General features: G+C 41.5%; 1 protein-coding gene across 2 annotated transcripts in view; it reads left to right on the plus strand.

Moving 5' to 3' along the window:
* GDAP1L1 (ganglioside induced differentiation associated protein 1 like 1) overlaps positions 1-21,297 on the plus strand; it is a 68,263-nt gene that overhangs the window by 20,173 nt on the left and 26,793 nt on the right. The window contains exons 1-2 of one of the 2 annotated variants that reach the window (XM_089513923.1): positions 2,824-2,988; positions 9,580-9,772. In XM_089513923.1, coding sequence (XP_089370049.1) covers positions 2,878-2,988; positions 9,580-9,772 — 304 coding nt within the window. In that variant the 5' untranslated portion in view covers positions 2,824-2,877. Of the gene's footprint in view, positions 1-2,823; positions 2,989-9,579; positions 9,773-21,297 lie in introns of those variants that run through there. The other variant, XM_089513922.1, reaches the window with a different exon arrangement.

Consider the following 21,297-nt stretch of genomic DNA (forward strand, 5'->3'; position numbering starts at 1 on the left):
AAAAACGCTAATGGAATGGTAATCATTAGAGCTTGGACACAATACCTATTGACTAAAACTCCTAGAATACCCCAGTCAGCATAGATAATGGCTATGCTGCTTTGGGCATTCTGTTAGCTGTAGCCTTTAAAAGGTAACTTTTTCACCCTATGGTAACCATAAGGGATTTTTTAATTTAAAAAACATGTGAGATATTAATACCTATTCAGAAGTTGTAGTGAGAGCCACCATGCTGTAGTGGTTTGAGCACTGGACTTTGACTCTGGAGACCAGGATTCAAATCCCTGCTCTGCCATGGAATTTCATTGACTAACCGTTAGCAAGCCACATTCTCTAACTCTTAGAAAAAGGCAAAGGCAAACCTCCTCTGAACAAATCATGCCATACAGTCCATGATAGGTTTTTCTTAGGGTCACCATAAACTGGAAACTGATTTGAAAGCACAAAACAACAAAGTGGGAGTAGTGGTAAAACGTAAAATAGTCACTTGGGCAGCATCCACATGGGCCAGAGAACTCTGGGAGCAGCCCCAAGTATTATGGCCCCAAAGCAGCCCCAAATTGCCCATTACTTGGGCACTCCAGAGCAACAACAGCCATTTCTTCTTATGTGCATCCTGTTGTACCGCCTGCCAGCAGCAGCATGAAAGGCTGCCGCCCGATTCCCCAGGCAGGCAGCGTTGCCGCCAGGGCCAGGCACCACGGAGGTCTGGTGCGCCCCAGCATGCATTGCTGGGGTGCGCTGGCCTCTGATTGGCCAGCCGAGGGGGGAAAGGGAGGGACTTCTGCCTCCTGAGCGACACTCTAGAAGGCAGATAGTCCCTCTCTATGGTTGCCCCGGTTAGGGTTGCCATATCTCGCCTAGGGGCAGGACTTTCCCGATTTGGGGCGGGTCTGCACGGTCCTGCCCCGGTTTGCCCTTTGTCCCAGGTCCCCCGCCCCCGCCGGCGACGGAGACCAGGCAGGGAAAGGAGCCTAGCCTCAGCGAGGCCCCGTTCCCCTGCCTGGGCTCCTCCGCCGGCGATGGAGGCAGCCAGGCAGGGGAAAAGAGCCTTTCCTCTTCTTTCTCCTCCTCCTCTTCTTCTGCCTCCTCTCCTCCTCCTCCTCTTCTTCCTCCCCTTCTTCCTCTTCTTCTTCCTCTTCTTCCTCCTCTCCTCCTCCTCTTCCTCCCCTTCTTCTTCATCTTCTTCCTCCTCCTCTTCTTCTCCACCTTTTCTTCTTCTCCTCCTCCTCTTCTTCCCCTCTTCCTCCCCTTCTTCTTCCTCTCTACTTCCTCTTCCTCCTCCTCTTCTTCCTCCTCTTCTTCTCCTCCTCTACCTTCTCCTCTGCTTCTTCCTCCTCTTCTTCTGGTGTTTGGCCAGAAAGGGAAGTATATTTCTGCCATCTGTCTAGGAATAATGCCAAATGTCCTCCATTTTGATCATGCCTAAGAAACATGCATTTATATTAACATTTTTTAAAAATCATCAATTTTTTTGCATGTCCTCCATTAAAAAAATGTGTCCTGCATTTGTCCTACATTTGTCTTGGTTTGGAGGTCCTGACTTATGGCAACCCTAGCCCCGGTCCTCCAGGGCAGCCGATTGGCTGGCTGCTCCTGGGGGCGGGGTGACTCCCCTCTCGGCCCCTACCTTTGGCAAAGGCCTATAAAAAGGCCATGCGGCGTCCTTCTCGGTGCCATTTCTGCTCGGCTCTGCTGCAGAGCAGAGCTGAGCTTTCGGGGAGGGGAGCATAAGGGGCTTGCCCCCTCCTCCCCGCGTTACTCCAGGGGTCCTCTGCAGCCCTGAGTTACAAGGTGGGGGCCTATTGTCCCCTCCCCTCCTTTTTAATAATAATAATAATAATAATAATAATAATAATAATACATTTTATTTATAGACCGCTATTCTGCGATGATCATAGTAAAAATTGTAATACAATACAAAATACAGTTAAAGGAGGGAGAAGTCTCGTCCTTCAGGCAGTCCCTGATGTTGCTGGGTCTGCCTGATCGTTCCCTCTGAGGCCGAGATGACAGTTGAGGAGGGAGGGGCCTCTTCCTTCAGGCAGTCCCTGAGGTTGCTGGGCCTTGTTTTTGCGGCCTTGGGGGAGAGAGAGGCGACGCGGTCGCCATTTTGGGCTGGGCTCCTCACTTTGGGGGCCCAACTAGAGAGTACTTTGCTGGCTTCTCTCCCCATTTTCTGCTTATGGGCAATTTTAATTTGTTTTTGGTGAGTGTGCGGTTGCGCTTTAAAACCCTGTTTGCTTGTTTTTGAGCTTAATTTGGGGTTTGCAGCCCCTACCTTGCTGGTTCCCCTTTTTAGGGTCTATTTGGTTGGGACCTTTTTGCTTTGTTATCTGTTGACATTTTTAGACTGGTAACACTCTCTCAGCCACCTTTCTAATTTTGTTATCCATTTTTACTGGTAATTTGCTTACTGTGTTTTTCATCATGCCCAACAAAGCGGGGCGTCATAAGGCACCCCCTGCATTGTCAACTCAAATTTCATCTGGGCAAGCTGGAAATATTCAGACTATGCCGGCCTTGGATACCATTCCCACTTCCTCCTTCGGAGGTACGCCGGGCTCAGGTTCCAGAGCTGTTTTTACATCTGGATCTTCAAGTGTTGGTTCAGCTCCAGCTGCTCCTTGTTTGTCCCAATCGGCGATGTTGGAGTTGTCGCGTTCAATTGCTGAGCTGATTGCTGAGCCACTGCACCCTGCCGATCAAGTGTTCCAGAATCTACTTCAATTCCGTCAGTTGCCAGTTATCAGGGAGCTACATCTTCTAGGCAAGTACCTTCGGCTGCTCATGACAGGACTCCTGGGACACTTAGGCCTTTGAGAGTCTTGTCTTCCTCCAGCTCCAGTTCGACGTCGGTGGCATCTTCCAGTTCAGATGGCGAGGCGATCGACAACGAGGATGGTGACAACAGACGTAGACAGTGCAAGAAAGGACGCAGAGCCAAGAAAAGACATCGTTGGGCTCGTTCCTTGCAAGCTGTTCAAGGTGCCTTCACTGCTGTCAACTCATCTTTACCTTCTGGCAGAGATCGCTTTTGGGTTGAGCATGCCTTGGCCCCAGGCCTGCCACGCTGGGCCATCAAGCGTCATACCTGGCGACCCGGTCTTCAGGGGGTTTGGGTCGACCAGGAAGCACAAGGGTTTCCAGTTTGCGCACCTGAAGAGCACCCTCCTGGCTCTCATCTACCTTGCAAAACCAGGAAGCTGATCCTCAGGGGCTGTTTTGTTGATGTCTTTGGTTCTGTTCCTCCGACAGGTCAAGCAGCTTTGGCAGTCACCTCTACCAGAGGGAAAAAGAAGGCCCCCCTTTCCCCTTCGGTTGACCACAATTTTGACAGTTGGCTAGAAGGTTTCACCATTTTCAGGGCTGTTGTTGCCATGGCCTTCCCTGAACGGGCTTGGCAGCTTGACAGTCATTTGCTACATGTCCTTAAGGCCAGAGAGTTCGCTGGTGATTCGGCAGCTATTGCTTATGATACGGCTTTTCGCCAGCATGCCTCCCAGAATTCCAGAGAGTGACGGGATCACCTTCACTCCGAAATTTGGCTGTTGAAAGTTGGAACTCAGGCCATGCCGCCTGCCTCGTCCACTTGTTCTGCACCCCCTGTTACTCTGGGCCTTGTTTGCCGAGATTTTAATGTTGGCAAGTGTTCTCGCCCACAATGCAAATTTGATCACCGTTGTGCTTCTTGCAGAGGTCCTCATGCTAGGCTGTCCTGCCCTCTAGTCCCTCCCACATCTCAGGCCTCGCAGATCCCTCACTCTGCCTCTCTTCTCAGCAGGGGAGCTGGCCCTGCTCCTAAATAGCCATGTTTGGGCTGTGGTTTGTTCACCTGGTTCATGTTGGTAACCCCCCCCCCCCTTTTTTTTTTTCCCTTCCTTACATGTGCATGTTTGATCTCTGGATCGTCATACTGTTTTGCTTTTGGCAAATTGTTCAGTCCATTCACTTGCAGGTTTGGGCTAAGTACCAACATTGCTGTTATTTGCTGATCCGCTGCCTAGCCGGATGACTGTGCTTACTGGTTGCTACTCTGGTGGCGTTGAGGTGGAACCTGGCTTTTCATTGGTGGACATTATGTGTTTTCTCAGATGTGCTTCCGCCAGGCTGAACGTGTGATATGTTGCAGCTTCAGCTGCATTGGACATCTGAGTTTTTGGCATGGGTCAGGACAGCTTGGCAGCTCCTCTGAACCATGTTGGTGTTGCTTGCGGGGTAGGGTTGGCGGTGGCGTTCCTTTGGAACGGCCTTTGTGGCAGCAGCAGAGGTTCTGGATCTGGTAGGCATGGTCTATAAGGTTGCATAGCACCATATTGGGAGTCCCTATGGGACACGGGAGCGATGAGGGCATACGTTGTGGTCATTGCAGGGGCCATAAGGTGACACCGCTTCCCGGTGACTAGGGGCTTTAGTTAAATGCAATCTGCGGGTTGCATGGATATGAGAGGGCGGTAATCTAGCTCCTAGCTCATCCCGATGCCTTGCTTTATATGACATGCCATTTATCCTACAACGATGGGTTGTAAGATGATCCAGAACTCATGCTTTTGGCCAACCCTACCTTTTTGCTGATGCTTGCGTTAATAAAGTTGTGGCCTTTCCTCCACATGCGGCTTTGCGTTTTATTTTTATTTTTTTCTTTATTACAATTAAAAACGAACAAATACACATGACAAAAAAACAAAACAAAACAAAACAAATAAACATTTAAATTTACAATTACATACCATTATATACCATTAACCGTACAACATATAATACATTTACTACATTAGATATTCCACCAACTCATTTAGTCTGATAAACATACCACATAAAACTAAACTCTCTACAAGGCTATTACTACTCTTATCACTCTTCCTATCCCACCTTCCTTTACATTTGGAAATATCTAAACTATAAGCTAAAAGTTATTCCTCTTGTTTCAAAAAAAAAAAGAAAAAAATTTCACATGGATCATCATCTTGACATATCTTTACTTCTCAACCAGTGATTATTTATAGATTAATTATGTTGCCCTTATTTTCATATATATCCAAACATACCCATTCTTCCTTCATAGTTTCTTCTGAGCTTCCTTTCAATGAGGCAGAGAGTATGTCCATATTTTTTGCCTCATATAACTTGATTAGCCATTCTGCATTAGATGGAATATTTACATCTTTCCAATATTTAGCGTATAACATTCTTGCGCAGGATACCATATACAAAATGATTCTATAAGATTTTGTATTTTTTATGCTTTGAGTTATGTTTAAAAGAAACAATTTTGGATCTAAAGTTATATTTATACCTAAGATATTTTGCATTGTTTCTAGGATTCTTTTCCAAAAATCCTTTGCTTTCACACATAACCACCACATATGTATTAAACTCCCTTCTGGTTTCCCACACTTCCAACAATTATTATTTCCTGTTTTATATATATGGTTAATCAAGTCTGGAGAAAGGTACCATCTATGCATCATTTTGATATAATTTTCTTTGTAGTTTTGGCACAAAGTAAATTTATTTGTTTCTTTCCAAGCCTTTTCCCATTCTTCCAGAGTAATTGTGCTCTTAATGTCCTGCGCCCACTTTACCATACAATGTTTAATGGTTTCATTTTCTAAATCTCTTTGTTTTAGCACTTTATAATATTTAGATATATGTTTTCCCTGCTTATCCATTATGATCTCATCTATTTCATTACCTATTGTAGTCAATCCTGGTGATTTATTATCCTCCATAAAGCGATTTCTTAGTTGGGTATATAGAAACCAATCCTGTATGTTACTTCTCTTGCTAATTTCTTCCATTGATTTCATGGTATATTTCCCCGTAGTGTCTTTAGTTATTATATCTGCATATCTTAACCATGCATGATCCTTGCTTTTAGTTCTGCTATAATATGCTTCCTGTAATGATACCCAGGAGGGAATACTATTATAAAATTGATGTTTAAATTTTAACCAAACTTTAAGTATTGCTCTTCTGATGATGTGTTGATTAAATATGCTATCCTTCTTAGGTGTATTATACCATAAATATGCATGTATACCCATATTCAAAGCATAACCTTCTATATTCAACAAGGCATCATTTTTTAAAGTACACCACTCTTCTAGCCACTTTAAACAAACAGCATAATAATATAATCTAAGGTTTGGTAAATTACACCCCCCTTTTAATTTATCTTCTGTTAGCAATTTCCATTTTATTCTTGTTTTCTTACCCTGCCATAGAAATCTTGTTAATTCTCTTTGCCATATATCAAAGTATTTATCATTAGTCATAATTGGAATGTTAGAAAATAGGTACATCAACCTTGGCAATACATTCATTTTGATCAGGTCAGTTCTTCCTAAAAAAGATAAGTTATATTTCGACCATTTTCTTAAATCTTTTTTTATCTCTTCCCATATTTTTACATAGTTATTTTGAAACAATTCGATATTTCTGTTGGAAAAATAGATTCCTAGATATTTAATCTTAGTCTTTATACCAAATCCTGAGTTGTTTCCCTTAGTTGTTTTTCTTCTTCCTTGCGCATGTTCTTACAGAGTATCATAGTTTTTTCCGAATTTATTTTAAATCCTGCTAAAGATCCAAACTCATTTACGACTTGATTTAATATATCAATGCTTTCCAAAGGATCATTTAGAAAAACAATAATATCGTCTGCAAAAATTTTTAGTTTATAAACAAAGTTTTTGATTTTAACCCCTTCAATTCCTTTCTCCTCCCTAATTCTATTGGCCAAAACTTCAATCAATAAGATAAAGAGTAAAGGGGACAAGGGGCACCCCTGCCTTGTACCCCTTTTAATACTAAAACATTTGGATTTCTCTTCATTGATTAATAATTTTGCTTTTTGGTCTTTATAAATTGCACCTATCCACTTTAAGAAATCTTCACCCATATTGATTTTTTGAATAACTTGAAATAGAAATTCCCAATCCACCCGATCAAAGGCTTTTTCCGCGTCCAGTGATATACAAGCTAATTTTTTTTCATTATGTTGTTCATAATATTCCAAAATGTTAATAAGTGTCCTTATATTACTATAGCCTTGTCTTCTCGGCAGGAATCCATTTTGATCATGATGTATATAATCATTCAAAATTTTCTTAAGACGTTCTGCCACTATTGCTGTAAAAATTTTATAATCAACATTTGTTAATGAAATAGGTCTGTAATTTTTTATTTCAACAAGATCTTTCTCTCCCTTAGGGATGACTATTATTAAAGCTTCTCTCCATGTATCTGGTATACCATAAGTCTTAATTTCATTAAATGTATTTTTAAGTGGTTCCACAAGTTCTTCTTTAAATTTTTTATAATATAATGATGATAAACCATCAGGTCCTGGTGCTTTTCCTAGTTTCTGTTTCTGAATGGCTTCTATTATTTCATTACTGGAAAATTCTTTGTTTAGATTCTGCTTTTGTATCTCTTTAATTGACTTAATATTTTGCTTCTTCAAATATGCTTCAATTTTATTCTCTTTATTTTCTATTTCTATCTTGTCATCATATAACTCTTCATAATATTTTACAAATTTTTCTATAATCTCACTTTGTGTTGTGTAATATTTGTCATTATATCTTATTTCATTAATTATTTTCTTCTCTTTATGCTTTTTTATTTTTTGTGCCAATAGTTTTCCTGCTTTGTTTCCACTTTCGAAATTCTTCTGTCTTATCATTTTCATTTTTGCGGAGATCTCTTTAATTGTCATTGCTTTAATTTTTCCTGTAAGATCTGTACTTCCAGTTTCAGTTTTTTATCTCCTTTCTCCTTCCATTCTCTTTCCTTTCTTTGAAGTCTACTTTGTAACTCTAATTCTTCCCGTTTATTTTTCTTTCTTTGTTCTATATTTATTTTAATTAAAATTCCCCTCACCACTGCTTTACTCGCATCCCATATCGTCTTCATTGGGAGATTGTCTAATGTATTTTCCTTAAAATACCATTTTAATTCTTCTTTCACTCTAGTTATTACTTTTTCATTATTTAATAAATCGGTGTTCAATCTCCAAGAAAAATCTATTTTTCGTTCTTGAATTTTTATTTCTATGGGATTGTGATCAGAGATGGGCTTTGTAAGAATTTCCATTGATTGTATCAGCGGGAGTAAATGCGGCTTTGCGTTTTATTGTGGCAGCGCCCTCACAGGCAAAGGCTGCCGCCCGACTCCCCAGGCAGGCAGCTTTGCCGCTGGGGCCAGGCGCCACGGAGTTTCGGCGCGCCCCATGCATTGCTGGGGTGCGCTGGCCTGTGATTGGCCGGCCGAGGGGGGAAAAGGAGGGACTTCCGCCTCCTGAGCGACACTCTAGAAAACGGATAGTCCCTCTCTATGGTTGCCCCGGCCTCCAGGGCAGCCGATTGGCTGGCTGCTCCTGGGGGCGGGGTGACTCCCCTCTCGGCCCCCACCTTTGGAAAAGGCCTATGAAAAGGCCATGCTGCGTCCTTCTCGGTGCCATTTCTGCTCGGCTCTCCCACCCGCCCTCCCAAGGGTGCGTAGTTTGCTGTCACAACTTTTAGGGCGGCAGCAGAGGTTCTGGATCTGGTAGGCATGGTCTATAAGGTTGCATAGCACCGTATCGGGAGTCCCTATGGGACACGGGAGCGATGGGGGCATATGTTGTGGTCATTGCGGGGGCCATAACATGACACCGCTTCCCAGTGACTAGGGGCTTTAGTTAAATGCAATCTGCAGGTTGCATGGATACGAGAGGGCGGTAATCTAGCCCCTAGCTCATCCCGATGCCTTGCTTTATATGACATGCCATTTATCCTACAATGGCGGGTTGTAAGATGATCCAGAACTCATGTTTTTGGCCAACCCTACCTTTTTGCTGATGCTTGCGTTAATAAAGTTGTGGCCTTTCCTCCACATGCGGCTTTGCGTTTTATTGTGGCGGCGCCCTCACAGGCAATCACTCCCTCTGAGGCCAAAAATGAGGTTTCCAGCATAGATCACATTGATCACCCAGCATAAATCACCTCAGAGGGAGAGACTCACACCAGCAGCAGAGGCACTGGGAAACACAATGGGATGCACATGCAAACAGCCACTCACCTGTCACTTTGGAGGGCTGTGGATTTACTGAGAAGATCCAGAGCAAAAAGTTAGTTTTTAAAATCTGTGGTAAGTGTGGTATACTGCGGAGCTGCCCAACCTTTCCCCCCCCCCATTACCTCACCTTCCATTTCGACAGCAGGCAGCTGTTTGTATGCATATCCCACTGTGCTGCTTGAATTGGAGGGCTCTGGATCTTTTGGGAAGATCTGTGGAAAACAGGGAGGTATATTAATGCATTTCAGAGGGGTATAACCCAGTTCTGGTGCTAATGGGCCAGACATCATCCCGTCTGTTCGCACCATAACCTGGAGTTGGGCCATGATTTGTCAGGACATTCACACCAGGATCAGGGATTGGCCCTGCATTGTCTGCAGTGATTGCTGTGAGGATGGGGGGAAGACACATTACTTGGTCCATGCAGATGGGGCCTCAGATACAAACTTCCTTTTATCACATATATTCTGCAGTTTAGTAGGCAACACTGAGTCATCTCTCTGTTTGTTTCTGCAGGTCCGTCTGGTCATTGCAGAAAAGGGCTTACCATGTGAAGAGCGAGATGTTAGCATGCCACTTACTGAGCACAAAGAACCCTGGTTTATGCGGCTGAATCTTGGGGAAGAGGTACCTGTGATCATCCATGGAGACAACATCATCAGCGACTACAATCAGATCATCGATTACATGGAGAAGAACTTCACAGGAGGTAACAATCTGTGAGGAATACTAGAAATCTCGATTAGGGCACTACTTTTCTTTTGCTGACCTGGAAGCCATGCAAGACAGTGGATATTTTTCAAGATCTCCAAGCCTCTTCATCAGGCAAGATGTTATAAAGAGTGTGGGGGGCAGGGGCGGGGGGTAGGGAAGAAGAAAGGGTAAATCTGACTTGATTATGAAATCTATTAATAGCTTCTACTGACAGATGGTTAAGTTCATTTTTTACATATGGATAACCAATATAGTGTAGTGACTTGAGGATTAGATTAGGACTCTTGGAGACTAGGATTCATGTCCCCATTTACCCATGAAGACCCACTCGGTGACTTTGGGACTTACACTTTCTCACCCTCAGAAGAAGGCAATGACAAATTCATTCTAAAAAAACCCTTGCCCATGATGAGTTCACTTTAAGGTTACAGAAGTTAGAAATGACTTTAAGGCACACAACAAGAACAAGTGTATATGGCCCCAATCCTATGGAATTCCTTCTCCTCTTTCAGCTTCTGTTGTGGGCAGCACAGCTGAAATAGATGGTGATCTGTTCCCTGAACACAGTTCAGGGGGTTGGTAATGAGCTATGAAACCCCATATGACTTGGGTACTTGTATTCTGAAGGACCATATTCTCCCATAGGAAAAGCCGGCTGTTCTCTTAGTTTTGCTGCCCTCAGTGGAATGACTGGTAGCACCACCAGAAAGTTTTCATAGTGGCTTTTCCTTAGCTATAAAAGTGACAGGGGAACACACAGAAGAATAATCTGGAGTCATGAACAAGGCAGAGTCTTTGAGCTGTCTTAGATGTCTCTCATATTGTCCTGTACACCAGTTAACAAGAGTCCAAGGAAGCAGGTGGTTGGAAGATAAGGGCTGTTGGGTAATTAATCCAGTCCATATCAGTCACGGGTTATCCAAACAAGATGAAGGAAGAAACAGGTAGGTGGTCATCTGCCGCACAAAAAGTTATAACAAGTCAATAGTCCAGATACACAAAGCCAGCGAGGAGTAAACAGAGACATCAAACAAAGCTAGTCCAAGGTCATGAAAAGACTATGGTACTGTCAGTCAGCAAGATAAGGTTGCCAGCATCAAAGCTGTAAGGGAAGATTTATAGGCAACTCCCTCAAGGCCACAAGTGCCTCATCAGGTCAGTGTCTCCTACTTAACAACCTCTGGGAAAAGTATAATCCCTATTTGTCTCTCTGTTGCTCTGTAAAGGATGGCAATCTGTCTTCAGTATCTGCAACCTCCCCACTGTCCTGGCACACTATACACTTTTCAACACTATCTAACCCCCATCTTCATGGGGGCGCTCTTGACCTGTTCAGCAAATCACTCTCTATTTCCCACATTCATCTATTCTCCTCACCTACAGGCTAGTTTTCTCTGCCTTTGTTCACCACCAAAAACTGTTCACCAAAAACTTTGCTCACCAACCCACCCACCCTCCAAATTCCCCTATTAAAACTGTATTTGCCACTGTATTTCCATACACAAAGGATTTTGAATTTGAATTGACATTCTTCTCACCGACTAATCTCATATATAGGTCTGTCTCTGGCTTTCCACTCCACCAAATGCATCTGAGGAAGTAGACTTAAGTCTATGAAAGCTCATGCTGCCAATTTCTTTCAGTTAGTTTCAAAGGTGCTACAAGATCACTCTGTATATGAGCACCAGTCTAGGGGAGACTGCAGCTTCAGCACTAATGGTGAAGAACTTAATGTGACTGATGTCACTGTGGGTTGCCATGTCAAGTGCAAAACTTGGACATTTTTACCTTTTTGACTATAGCTACCAGAATTCTCCAGACAGCATGACCAAAGATCATGATGTCTGGGGTATTCTGGGAGTAGTCTAAAAAGTAACGTTTCCTTGCTCTGATTACAGTAGTAATGTCTTTTGTCAACATTTTGACAGTTTGGCATGTACAGGTGGGTGATTCTGATAGCTGCAGCCCAAAAAAGTAACTTTCCCAAGTTGTGGCTTCAGTGGTAACAATGGTCAGAACAGTGAGGTCAGGAAGGAACAAGCAATCAGCACAGTGGAGAACAGAGAAGCAAGTGATACAGCCTAATATTGATTTACGTATACAACCATATGATGGGATAGAATCTTGTGTTGTGTGCCTTCAAGTTGTTTCCGATTTATGGTGATCCTATCATGGGGTTTTCTTGGCCATATTTGTTCAGAGGAAGTTTGCCATTGCCATCCTGTGAGGCTGAAAGAGTGTACCTTGCCCACGGTCACCCAGTAGCTTTCATGGCCAAGATGGGAATCGAACTTTGGTCTCCAAAGTTATAGTCAAACACTTAAACCATTATGCCATACTGGCTCTCCAACAGAATCCTGATATGGTTGATTTGAGTAGACTGTCAAATCACATGCAGGCTACTGGCATTTTTTATTTTTCCCTTTTCATTTTAGCAAAGCCACGTGCCTTTATTTGACTTTGTGGACTGATTTTGCACAACAAAACACTATCTTAATTATCTAATGGGAAAAGACTGGAGGCAAAATGTTCCTCTTATGCTGGTAATATTTACAACTGGGACACTTCATTTGTCATAAACAGTCTCAGAAATGATCCATTAAGAATTTGTTGGCTTTGAAGTAAGTGTCTATGGGCCAATTCAATCAAGAGACTTATGGAATTATTCTATTAGGATTAGAGCCAGAAGATGTCATAATTAGAAAGGTATGATAACATAAATTAAACAGGGGCTGTTTGGAGGTTGAGATATTGTTATGTTACATTATTATTATTATTATTATTATTATTATTATTATTAACTTTTATTTATGAAGCACTGTAAATTTACACAGGGCTGTACATACAGTCTTTTTAATTAGATGGTTCCCTGCCCTCGGGCTTACAATCTAAAAAGACATTGGATCTTATATTTCTATTCAAATTGTAGTAATTATTTCTCAGTTTGAACCTATAGCTATAAAATAATACATGCAAATCTGTCTTCTTTGTCCTCTATTTTGGTGATACATATGTGGTCACATTATCTACATTCAATCTTAATTGCTTTCATACTAATTTCTTCTGCCTAAATTTGCTAAAATTGGTAATTTGTTAAGCAGGGACTACAGTTCACTCTTAAATAACTCTCAACATGCTTGCCAGTGTAGTATTCTCATAAATACTAGAGAAAAGCCATGAAAGGCAGTTCAAGATGAATGAATGAGATACATTCACTGTAGATATGCCATGACAGAGAAGTCCTATCTATGTCTAGAAATAAGTCCCACTGTGTTTACTTAAATTGACTAAGTAGGAATAAGATTGTAGGTCTAAAACGCACTGCAGAAATAATACAGTTTGACACCATTTTAACTGGTATGGCTCAGTGCTGTCAGAAACTGCCCACTCCTTACAGTTCAGTAAACCAGTCTTCTGTAATCAAAGAGTAAAACCTTTATTTCAGTAACTGGAGAAGTTCACAGTTAGATGCCTGCAGACAGACCTACCATCATCTACAATCACAAGCATAAAGGTAATAATGCCCCAGCCTATAGTTTTGCAGGCTTTACCTTGATAGATTTTTTAAAAAAAAAATACAATAAAGAAATAACAGCACTGGACCATCCCTTTATGAGGACTATAATAATAAAAAATGCAATTCAAAATCAGATTAGTAAATCAGACCAGTAACAGCAAGCAGTCACAAAATACCAGTTAAAATTATTGAGACGATATAGAGTTTAATTTGTCATCTAAAAATATAATGGGAGTGTGGTCACCTTGCCTGGAAAGAATACCACAAAGGAGGTGCCACTGCTGAAAAGGTTATTTTGCTGGCTATGACCTAAGCCTTGAAATTTAAGGGAGGACCTTTAGTACCTTGACTCTGATTGTTGGCTAATGGACGAATTGTAATTTTTAGAGAACTAATAGGAATTCTTGGTAAATTCAGTGTTAGTATTTTATTGTTGTATTGATTGTAAATTGTACTAAGTGTCTTTTAAGGTTGTAATCCCACCTTGATCCATGGGAGAGGCGGGAGGTATAAATAAACTATATTATTATTATTATTATTATTATTTGTTTTTCCCCCTGTATCTTTTATTTTCTTTCTTTCTTGTGACTTTAATTGTGGTAGAAGAGCATGTAAAAAGTCAGGATTTAAAAGAAAAACAAAACAAAGGCTTGCTGGGTAGGGCATAAGTCAGGGATAAGAGAGAGTCAGGAAGACAGTGTGATGGGGCCAGCAGCCCCATTCATGCAAACGAGAAGATATGCTATGGTGGTTGACTTGCAAATGGTATGTTCCCATTTTATTTTAGTAGTGTGACTGTTGTGAGAACGGGCCTTATGTGGAAGAGTCTGTTGAGTCTGTTGGTGTAGTATTGGAACAGAACTGACAGGCAGAGTTGTTGGTAGAGATGGTGGAGATCTACTCTTTCCATGCCATATTCCTCCACAGTCAGATAGAGTCGCCCACTTAGAAAATACATATAATATATAAGAGATGAATACTTACAGCCCTTCTTATACATGGATTTTTTATACACGGATTCAAGCATACACGGTTCGAAAATGTTCAAAAAAAGTATAAATTTCAAATATCAAACCTTGATTTTCCATTTTTTATAAGGGACACCATGTTCCTATGTCATTATATTTGATGGGACTTGAGCATCCATGGATTTTGTTATCCACAGGGGATCTTGGAACCAAACCCCAGCATATAACAAGGGTCCACTGTATACTCAGGTATAAGTCTAGAAATTTTAGTCAAAAAAAAATCACACCAAAAAATCTGAGTTGACTTACCCACAGGTCAATGTAAGTACTGTAGAATCATAAAATCATAGAGTTGGATGAGACCTCCAGGGCCATCCAGTCCAACCCCCTGCCATGCAGGAACTCTCAATCAAAGCATCCCTGACAGATGGCCATCCAGCCTCTGTTTAAAGACTTCTAAGGAAGGAGACTCCACTACACTCCGAGGGAGTGTGTTCCACTGTCAAACAGCCCTTACTGTCTGGAACTTCCTCCTAAGGTTGAGGTGGAATCTCTTTAACTCTTATAACTGTACTTTACTCTTATAAAAAAGAAAAGAAAAAAAGGAACCATCTTCTGATGAAAGGCAAGGGTACAATCTTTCCTGGAAACACTTAAACACACACACCCCACTCTCTCATCCATCCAGCATTTAGGGTGAGCAAAAACGGTTATGCTTGCTGAAATTTTGTAAGTTCTTTGGCATTGTTTCCCTTTGCTTATACTTTAGATTCTTTGTTATATGTCCCTAGGTTTTACCCTCAAATTATCTATGGATCATATCAAAATCCATAATTTTGGCCCCAAACCTTGCCTTCAACTATACATGAGATCAACTTATTGTTGAGTATATACGGTAAATCTTGCTTGAAATGAAAGGATAGAAGCTGTTTATTGATCCTGAAGATACTGTTTCAGGTTTGTTTTTGTTTTGTTTTTTAAGGCCCAGTGAAACCGCAAGACAAAGACTTAATCGGCAATTTATTAACCACTGGGGGGAAAAATACTTCTTTCGAAGAAAAGGAAGATTGTATATGCAATGCGTCATATGTATGAGTTCAGAAAATTGTGAACCATCATAGGCATGAACAAAGTGGTGTATTTCATTAATAATTAAGAAGGGTAGATACTGAAAAGACCATCAAAGCAGAGATGGTTCCAGCTTTTTCTGTGCTAGTAGAGTTGCCAGTTTTGTTTCATGGGTCTACCTTTAGCAGATGCAGCAAGCCAGGCATTTTGCCAGCAGATCCATAGAAACATCAGTTAAATTTGTGCCTTGGAACTCAGTTGTTAAGGGCATATATATCTTGCTTTAAAACATTCTGCAATCTCTTGAAGTATTTATTTACAGGGGTTCAGTGATGGCTGTAATTGTCATATTAGTGGGCTTGTGAGTCCAGGTTTTGGTCTGAATTTACAGGAACAATCCAAGGTTTGGGGATAGGGTTTAACTCCTTGGAAGAATTTTTTAAAGTTCAGACTAAAACACAGAGCATATTCACTGCCAAACTGGCATGGAACCATTGTAGTGGTTGAGTCCAACTTGGTTTCTTGCAAGCAATCACAGCTAATGACTATATCAAGAAAGTGCCAAATTCTTTTTTTTTTTTTTTTTTGCCCTGTGATCTTGAACCAGACAGCTTTCAGAGTAGAGTCCTCACAAAGCTTGAAAAGATCCTTTTAAAAGGTAATTGGTTAAAATTGGTATTCCAACTCCTTAAGTTACTTTTTCAAATGTATTGTAATTCTTTACTTTATCACTTCTTAAATGAGAAAGTAAACTGAAATATTTACACAGAAAGTCAAAACCCAGAAGGCTACATGCAACTGGGTTATTTTTCAAGACTCACTCTTTTCCTGTCTACTTCAATGCCATCTCAACATCCACAAAATAACACAAGGAACAGTATGAGCCAGGCTTTGAACCATATGATATTCTTTATCCACTATGTGACATGAGACCATACTTCCATAACTAGAAACAACCAAAACATGTTAGTAAAATGAGTGAAATTATCTCTTGTTGAGTTACAATGCCTTAGATGCTGCAGACATGGAGTAATTATTTAATTACTGAGTTACTATGGACAACTAGTTACGTTTGAGCTCTAGGTCCTATATGATAAATTGCTATAATATTACAATATTGCTAAATTTAAGGAATTTCCTAATACCCATATAAGTGGGACTAGATAATTGGTTTGTGCTGGTATGTTCATGGCTTGTCACTATAGTTTATTATTCTTGTCCTTGATACCATTGGGCAAATGTTTGTTTTAGGTCCCCTTTTAGCAGTAAATGTTAGTTTGTGTTTGCAGAACATTTTCCATACTCATGCAGAGTCTCACCCTGCTTCTCCATAAGTAATAATGTAATATGGCACCCTGCCTTTGCACTGCCCCCAGATGAGAGACATCCCCTGAGATTTTTCCCTCAATGGAATTCACCTCTTGGGTTGAAAAAGGTTTCCCATCCCTCTTCTACAGCATTACTTAATTTAAAACAAGAACCAGCCCCATGTTGGAAGCATTAAACCACAGGGAGTACAAGGGAAGTGAGAAGACACTTGTGAAGGATGGTAGTAATTTTACTCACTGCCCATTAAATCAACCCATAAAAACAAATAGCCTTATAAAAAGTGGCCCAGATATTCAAAAAGAAAATGTGTGTTCCCTTTTCCCAGCATTGTCCCCACCACATTTTAGAAATAACTGTAACACAAAGATAGATGTATCTGTAGCTAGAGTGTGGGGTTTGGGATAAATAAAGCTAGCAATAGTAAAGCCTCTTGAATTCTGAAGCAGGGGCTGAATTAATGAGATCAGAGAAAAAGTCTCATCCAGACAAGAGAAGCCAGATCTTGCAAGTGATGATCTGATGCAGAAATACGGCATGCTGTGGATCTCAGATGAGAACCAATAGAATGGTGGATTTTAATACAAAGAGACCTAAACTCACATTTGAGTCAAATCAAACATATGAGCAATCATGAATCTTGCAATTAACTGAGATGCCTTAAATTGTGAGCTGGTTCCCAGCTAATATATTTACTTATATTAATGTAGTAATCCTCTTCCCAAAAAAGATTTTGTGTTTGCTAGGTCTCAAAAATTAGTATCATTGCAGATCTAGCCTGGGTATCAAAAATATTTGTGATTGTTTGCAATAATCCACAATTATTTAAACACTCTCAAGTAGATACACAAATGAAGAGAGTGTACTGACAAGGATATTCTCACACTGCTTCGACTCAAGCACACCACTATTAGCCAGTATTCCTTGTCTGAGGAGGTGGACAGGATCTTTGGAAGAGTGGAAGCCATCACAGTCATATAGTGTGAGAGCCACCACAAAATCCTTGCCCTTCCTGGCACATAAAACAGACCAGAGAGGGACTGGCTGAATGGTTGAAGGGGGTAGTCAATGCCTCCTTAAAGCAAGACAGAGTTTCAACTTGACTGAAGGAGGCAGCTCTGAGGGCTTTGTTGAAAAAAAGACATCCATTCATCCCTCTATAATAGATAATTATCACCTGGTGCCCAGGCTACCATTTTAGGACATGGTATTGGAGCATGTGGTGGCCTCCCAAGGATTTCTGGATGAAATGGATTATCTAGATCAATTTCAATCTGATTTCAGGCCTGGCTATGGTACAGAGACAGCTTTGGTCACATTGATAGATGACCTATGCATGGAACTGGATAGTGAGGGTATATCCCTGATGGTTCTGCTGGACCTCTTGGTGGCTTTCAATATAATTGACCATGGTATCCCTCTGGACCACCTTCCTGAGGTTCAACTTAGAGGTACTGTTTTACAATTGTTCTGTTTTTTCCTAGAGAGGCAATTCAGGTGATAGTGGGGGACTGTTGGCCTGTGGGGTCCTTCAGGGTTCTGTCCCCCCCTCCATGCTATTTCACATATACATGAAACTGCTGGGAGAGATCTTCTGGAGTTTTGAGGTGCAAGGCTATCAATAAGCAAATGACACCCAACTTCACTACTCCTTTCCACCCCAACCCAAGGAGCTGTTCTGATCCTAAACCAGTGTCTATCATCAGTAATGGACTGAATGAGGGCAAACAAATTGCAACATAATCCAGACAAGACAGGCATGCATCTGGTCAGTTGGAAGGCAGATCGTGGAACAGGGATTCAGCTTGCATTAGATGTGGTTACATTCCTCCTGAAAGACACAAGTTCATAGTCGAGTGTACTCCTGGAGTGAGCTTTGAACCTGGAAGCCCAGATTTCTGAAGTGTCCAAGAGGATGTGAAATCGAAGGCTTTCACAGCCGGCATCAATAGATTTTTGTCGGTTTTTCGGGCTATGTGGCCATGTTCCAGAAGAGTCTATTCCTGACATTTCCCTGGCATCTGTGACTGGCATCTTCAGAGAATTCTATGACCTATTAAGCCCTATATGGCTCAGGTCCAGACTATTTAGCAAATGTTGTCTCTCTGCAGGAGCCTCAGGAGAGGCCTTTCTCTCATTCCCAGCACCATCACAAGCACAGTTGTTGGGGACGCAAAAAAAGGCCTTCTTGGTGGCTGCCCCAAGACTCTGGAACTCCCTTCCCAGATTGGCCCCCTATTTGTTGTCCTGTGTCGGCAGTCTAAAACATTTTTATTCAAACAGGCTTTCAAAACAAAGTTTTTAAACAACTGGCTAGGGGATGCTGTATTATTATAACTGAACTATTTTAAGAGCTTTTTATAAATGTTTTAAATTGTATTTTATTCTTTTACTCAGGGGTAGGCAATCTTTTTGAGCCGGGGGCCGGGTTGCTGTCCCTCAGACAACTGGGGGGCCGAAGCCAAAAAATAAATAATTAAATAATTTTAAAAAATTAAATAAATAAATAAACCGGGACAAATGTAGGACAAAATTTTCAAATGGTGGACACTTCTTTTTAAAAAAAGTGGAGGACATGCAAAAAAACTTGCTGATTTTTTTAAAAATGTTAATATAAATGCATGTTTCTGAGGCTTCTATAGACAATTGCCCCTGCGCGCGAGAGGCCAAAGGCCCTGGCGGCAATCGGTGGCAGGACCGGGCTGGGGCCGGTCCCAAGGCCTCACCGGGCCGCATCCGGCCCGCGGGCCGCAGGTTGCCTACCCCTGCTTTTACTGAATGTGAATTTTTTTTAGTACTGCAAATAGTTTGTGTTTTAATGTTTTCTTTTTGTATGTTTTAACTGCATTGTTCTTCTGAATTGTGAGCCAGTTTGAGTCCCGGAGAAAGCAGGATATAAATAAATATAATAAATTGTCATCATCATCATCATCTGTAAAAATGGAAATGGCCCGGTCCAGACGGGCCTATAGGGCGCCCCCGTCACGTGCTAGGGGTTGGCCGAGGGTGCTACGCCCACATGTGCCTCAACCCTAGCACAGATGGGTGCCGCCATTTTCATGCAACGGATGCCTAGCATCCGCACGTTGTGGCACCATAATGATGTCACGAGTGCGCCATTGGTGCACTGCAGCATCATTATGGCACCGCAAAAAGAACCTGCTTTTCGTGGGTTCTTTTTGCTCCACGAGAAAGCTGCGTGGTTTGTCTGCTGCGGCTTCCTCGCGGAGCAAACCAGGGCGCCAGCAGACCACCCTTTTTGGGCTCTCTGTACCGCGCCAATAATTCCCTTCCCATGATTGTCATGTTGATTAGTAAGAAAAATATTGATAAGAATAACGTATGACTCCCTAAACTGCTGCTACAAAAAAAATTAATATTGTTTTTTGCCTATATGAATGGCTTGTGTCAGCCTACAGATATTTACATTTGTCTCACATTTATCTTTTCTCAGTCACTAGAAGCTAGCTCTCCTTATTATCAATGCAGAGAAAAAAAGATATTGTCCTTGTCTTAGTATATTAACAAAGGTTGGAAAAATTATTCTGGGGGAAAGCAACACCTAGGATTGACCAGGCAGCATGGTCATTGGTTCTGTCTGCAAAACTATCTTTGGTAGTCCAAATCCTTGTCCCCCACTAAAAAAAAAAATTCTGCTGATAACAGCAGTGTACAGGCTTCAAGAAAAATGTTCAAATTTACCAAGTATAGACAATTAGTCAGGAAGGATTAATGACAGAAAGAGATGTGGTCCCCCCCCCCCCCCCCCGAGATGAAATGAAAGCAAATTCACAGTAAATTGAAGTATGGCATGAATGTGATTAACAAGTAATCCCCTCAACCTATCCAGCCTCACTTAATTCCTTTGCCCTTTTCCTACTGTCAAGGTCATTTTTAACTGTCATGCCATGCTACCTTCAGTTTCTTTCTCCCACTCACCTTCCCTTTCCATAATCCAAGCAACCGGTTTCACTCACCCATTTCACACTGCTGCTGACTTCAAACACAAACTCCAAACAGAGTTCATTACAATATCATTTCAAACGCAAGAGTTCTTACTCATTGTATGTTATGATTGCAGGGAAGATTGTACTGTACAAAATTAGGCCAATATATAGGAATTAGTAGATAAAAAGAAGGCATAGATGTCAGCTAAACAATATAGCCATAGAAAGGATATGTACTTCCATGCTATAACTCCCAAAATCCCTTATCAGCATGGCCCATGGTCAATTCCATATTGGCTGGGGGATTCTGGGAGTTGTAGTTCAAAAATAACTCTTCCATCTGGCTATTTACAGATGAAGACAGTATGTTGTCTAAGAAATCTGACTTGGAAAAAACAGCTAGTTTAAGAATTTGTTGTTGTTGCTGTTGTTGTTGTGTGCCTTCAAGTCATTTCTGACTTATGGCGACCCAAGACCCAATATGGTGCAGTGGTCTGAGCATTTGACTACAGCTCTGGAGGAAAGGGTTCGATTTCCAGCTCGAAAATGAAACCTACCTCGGGCAAGTCACAGTCTCTCAGCCTCAGGGGACGGCAATGGCAAACCTCCTCAGAACAAATCTTGCCAAGAAAACCCCATTGCCTTAGGGTCACCATAACTCAGAAATGACTTGAAGGCACACAACAACAACAAC

This window comes from Sceloporus occidentalis, unplaced genomic scaffold, assembly GCF_023333645.1.
Source record: "Sceloporus occidentalis isolate IW3139 unplaced genomic scaffold, rSceOcc1.0.p SCAF_3, whole genome shotgun sequence".
NCBI lineage: Eukaryota > Metazoa > Chordata > Lepidosauria > Squamata > Phrynosomatidae > Sceloporus > Sceloporus occidentalis.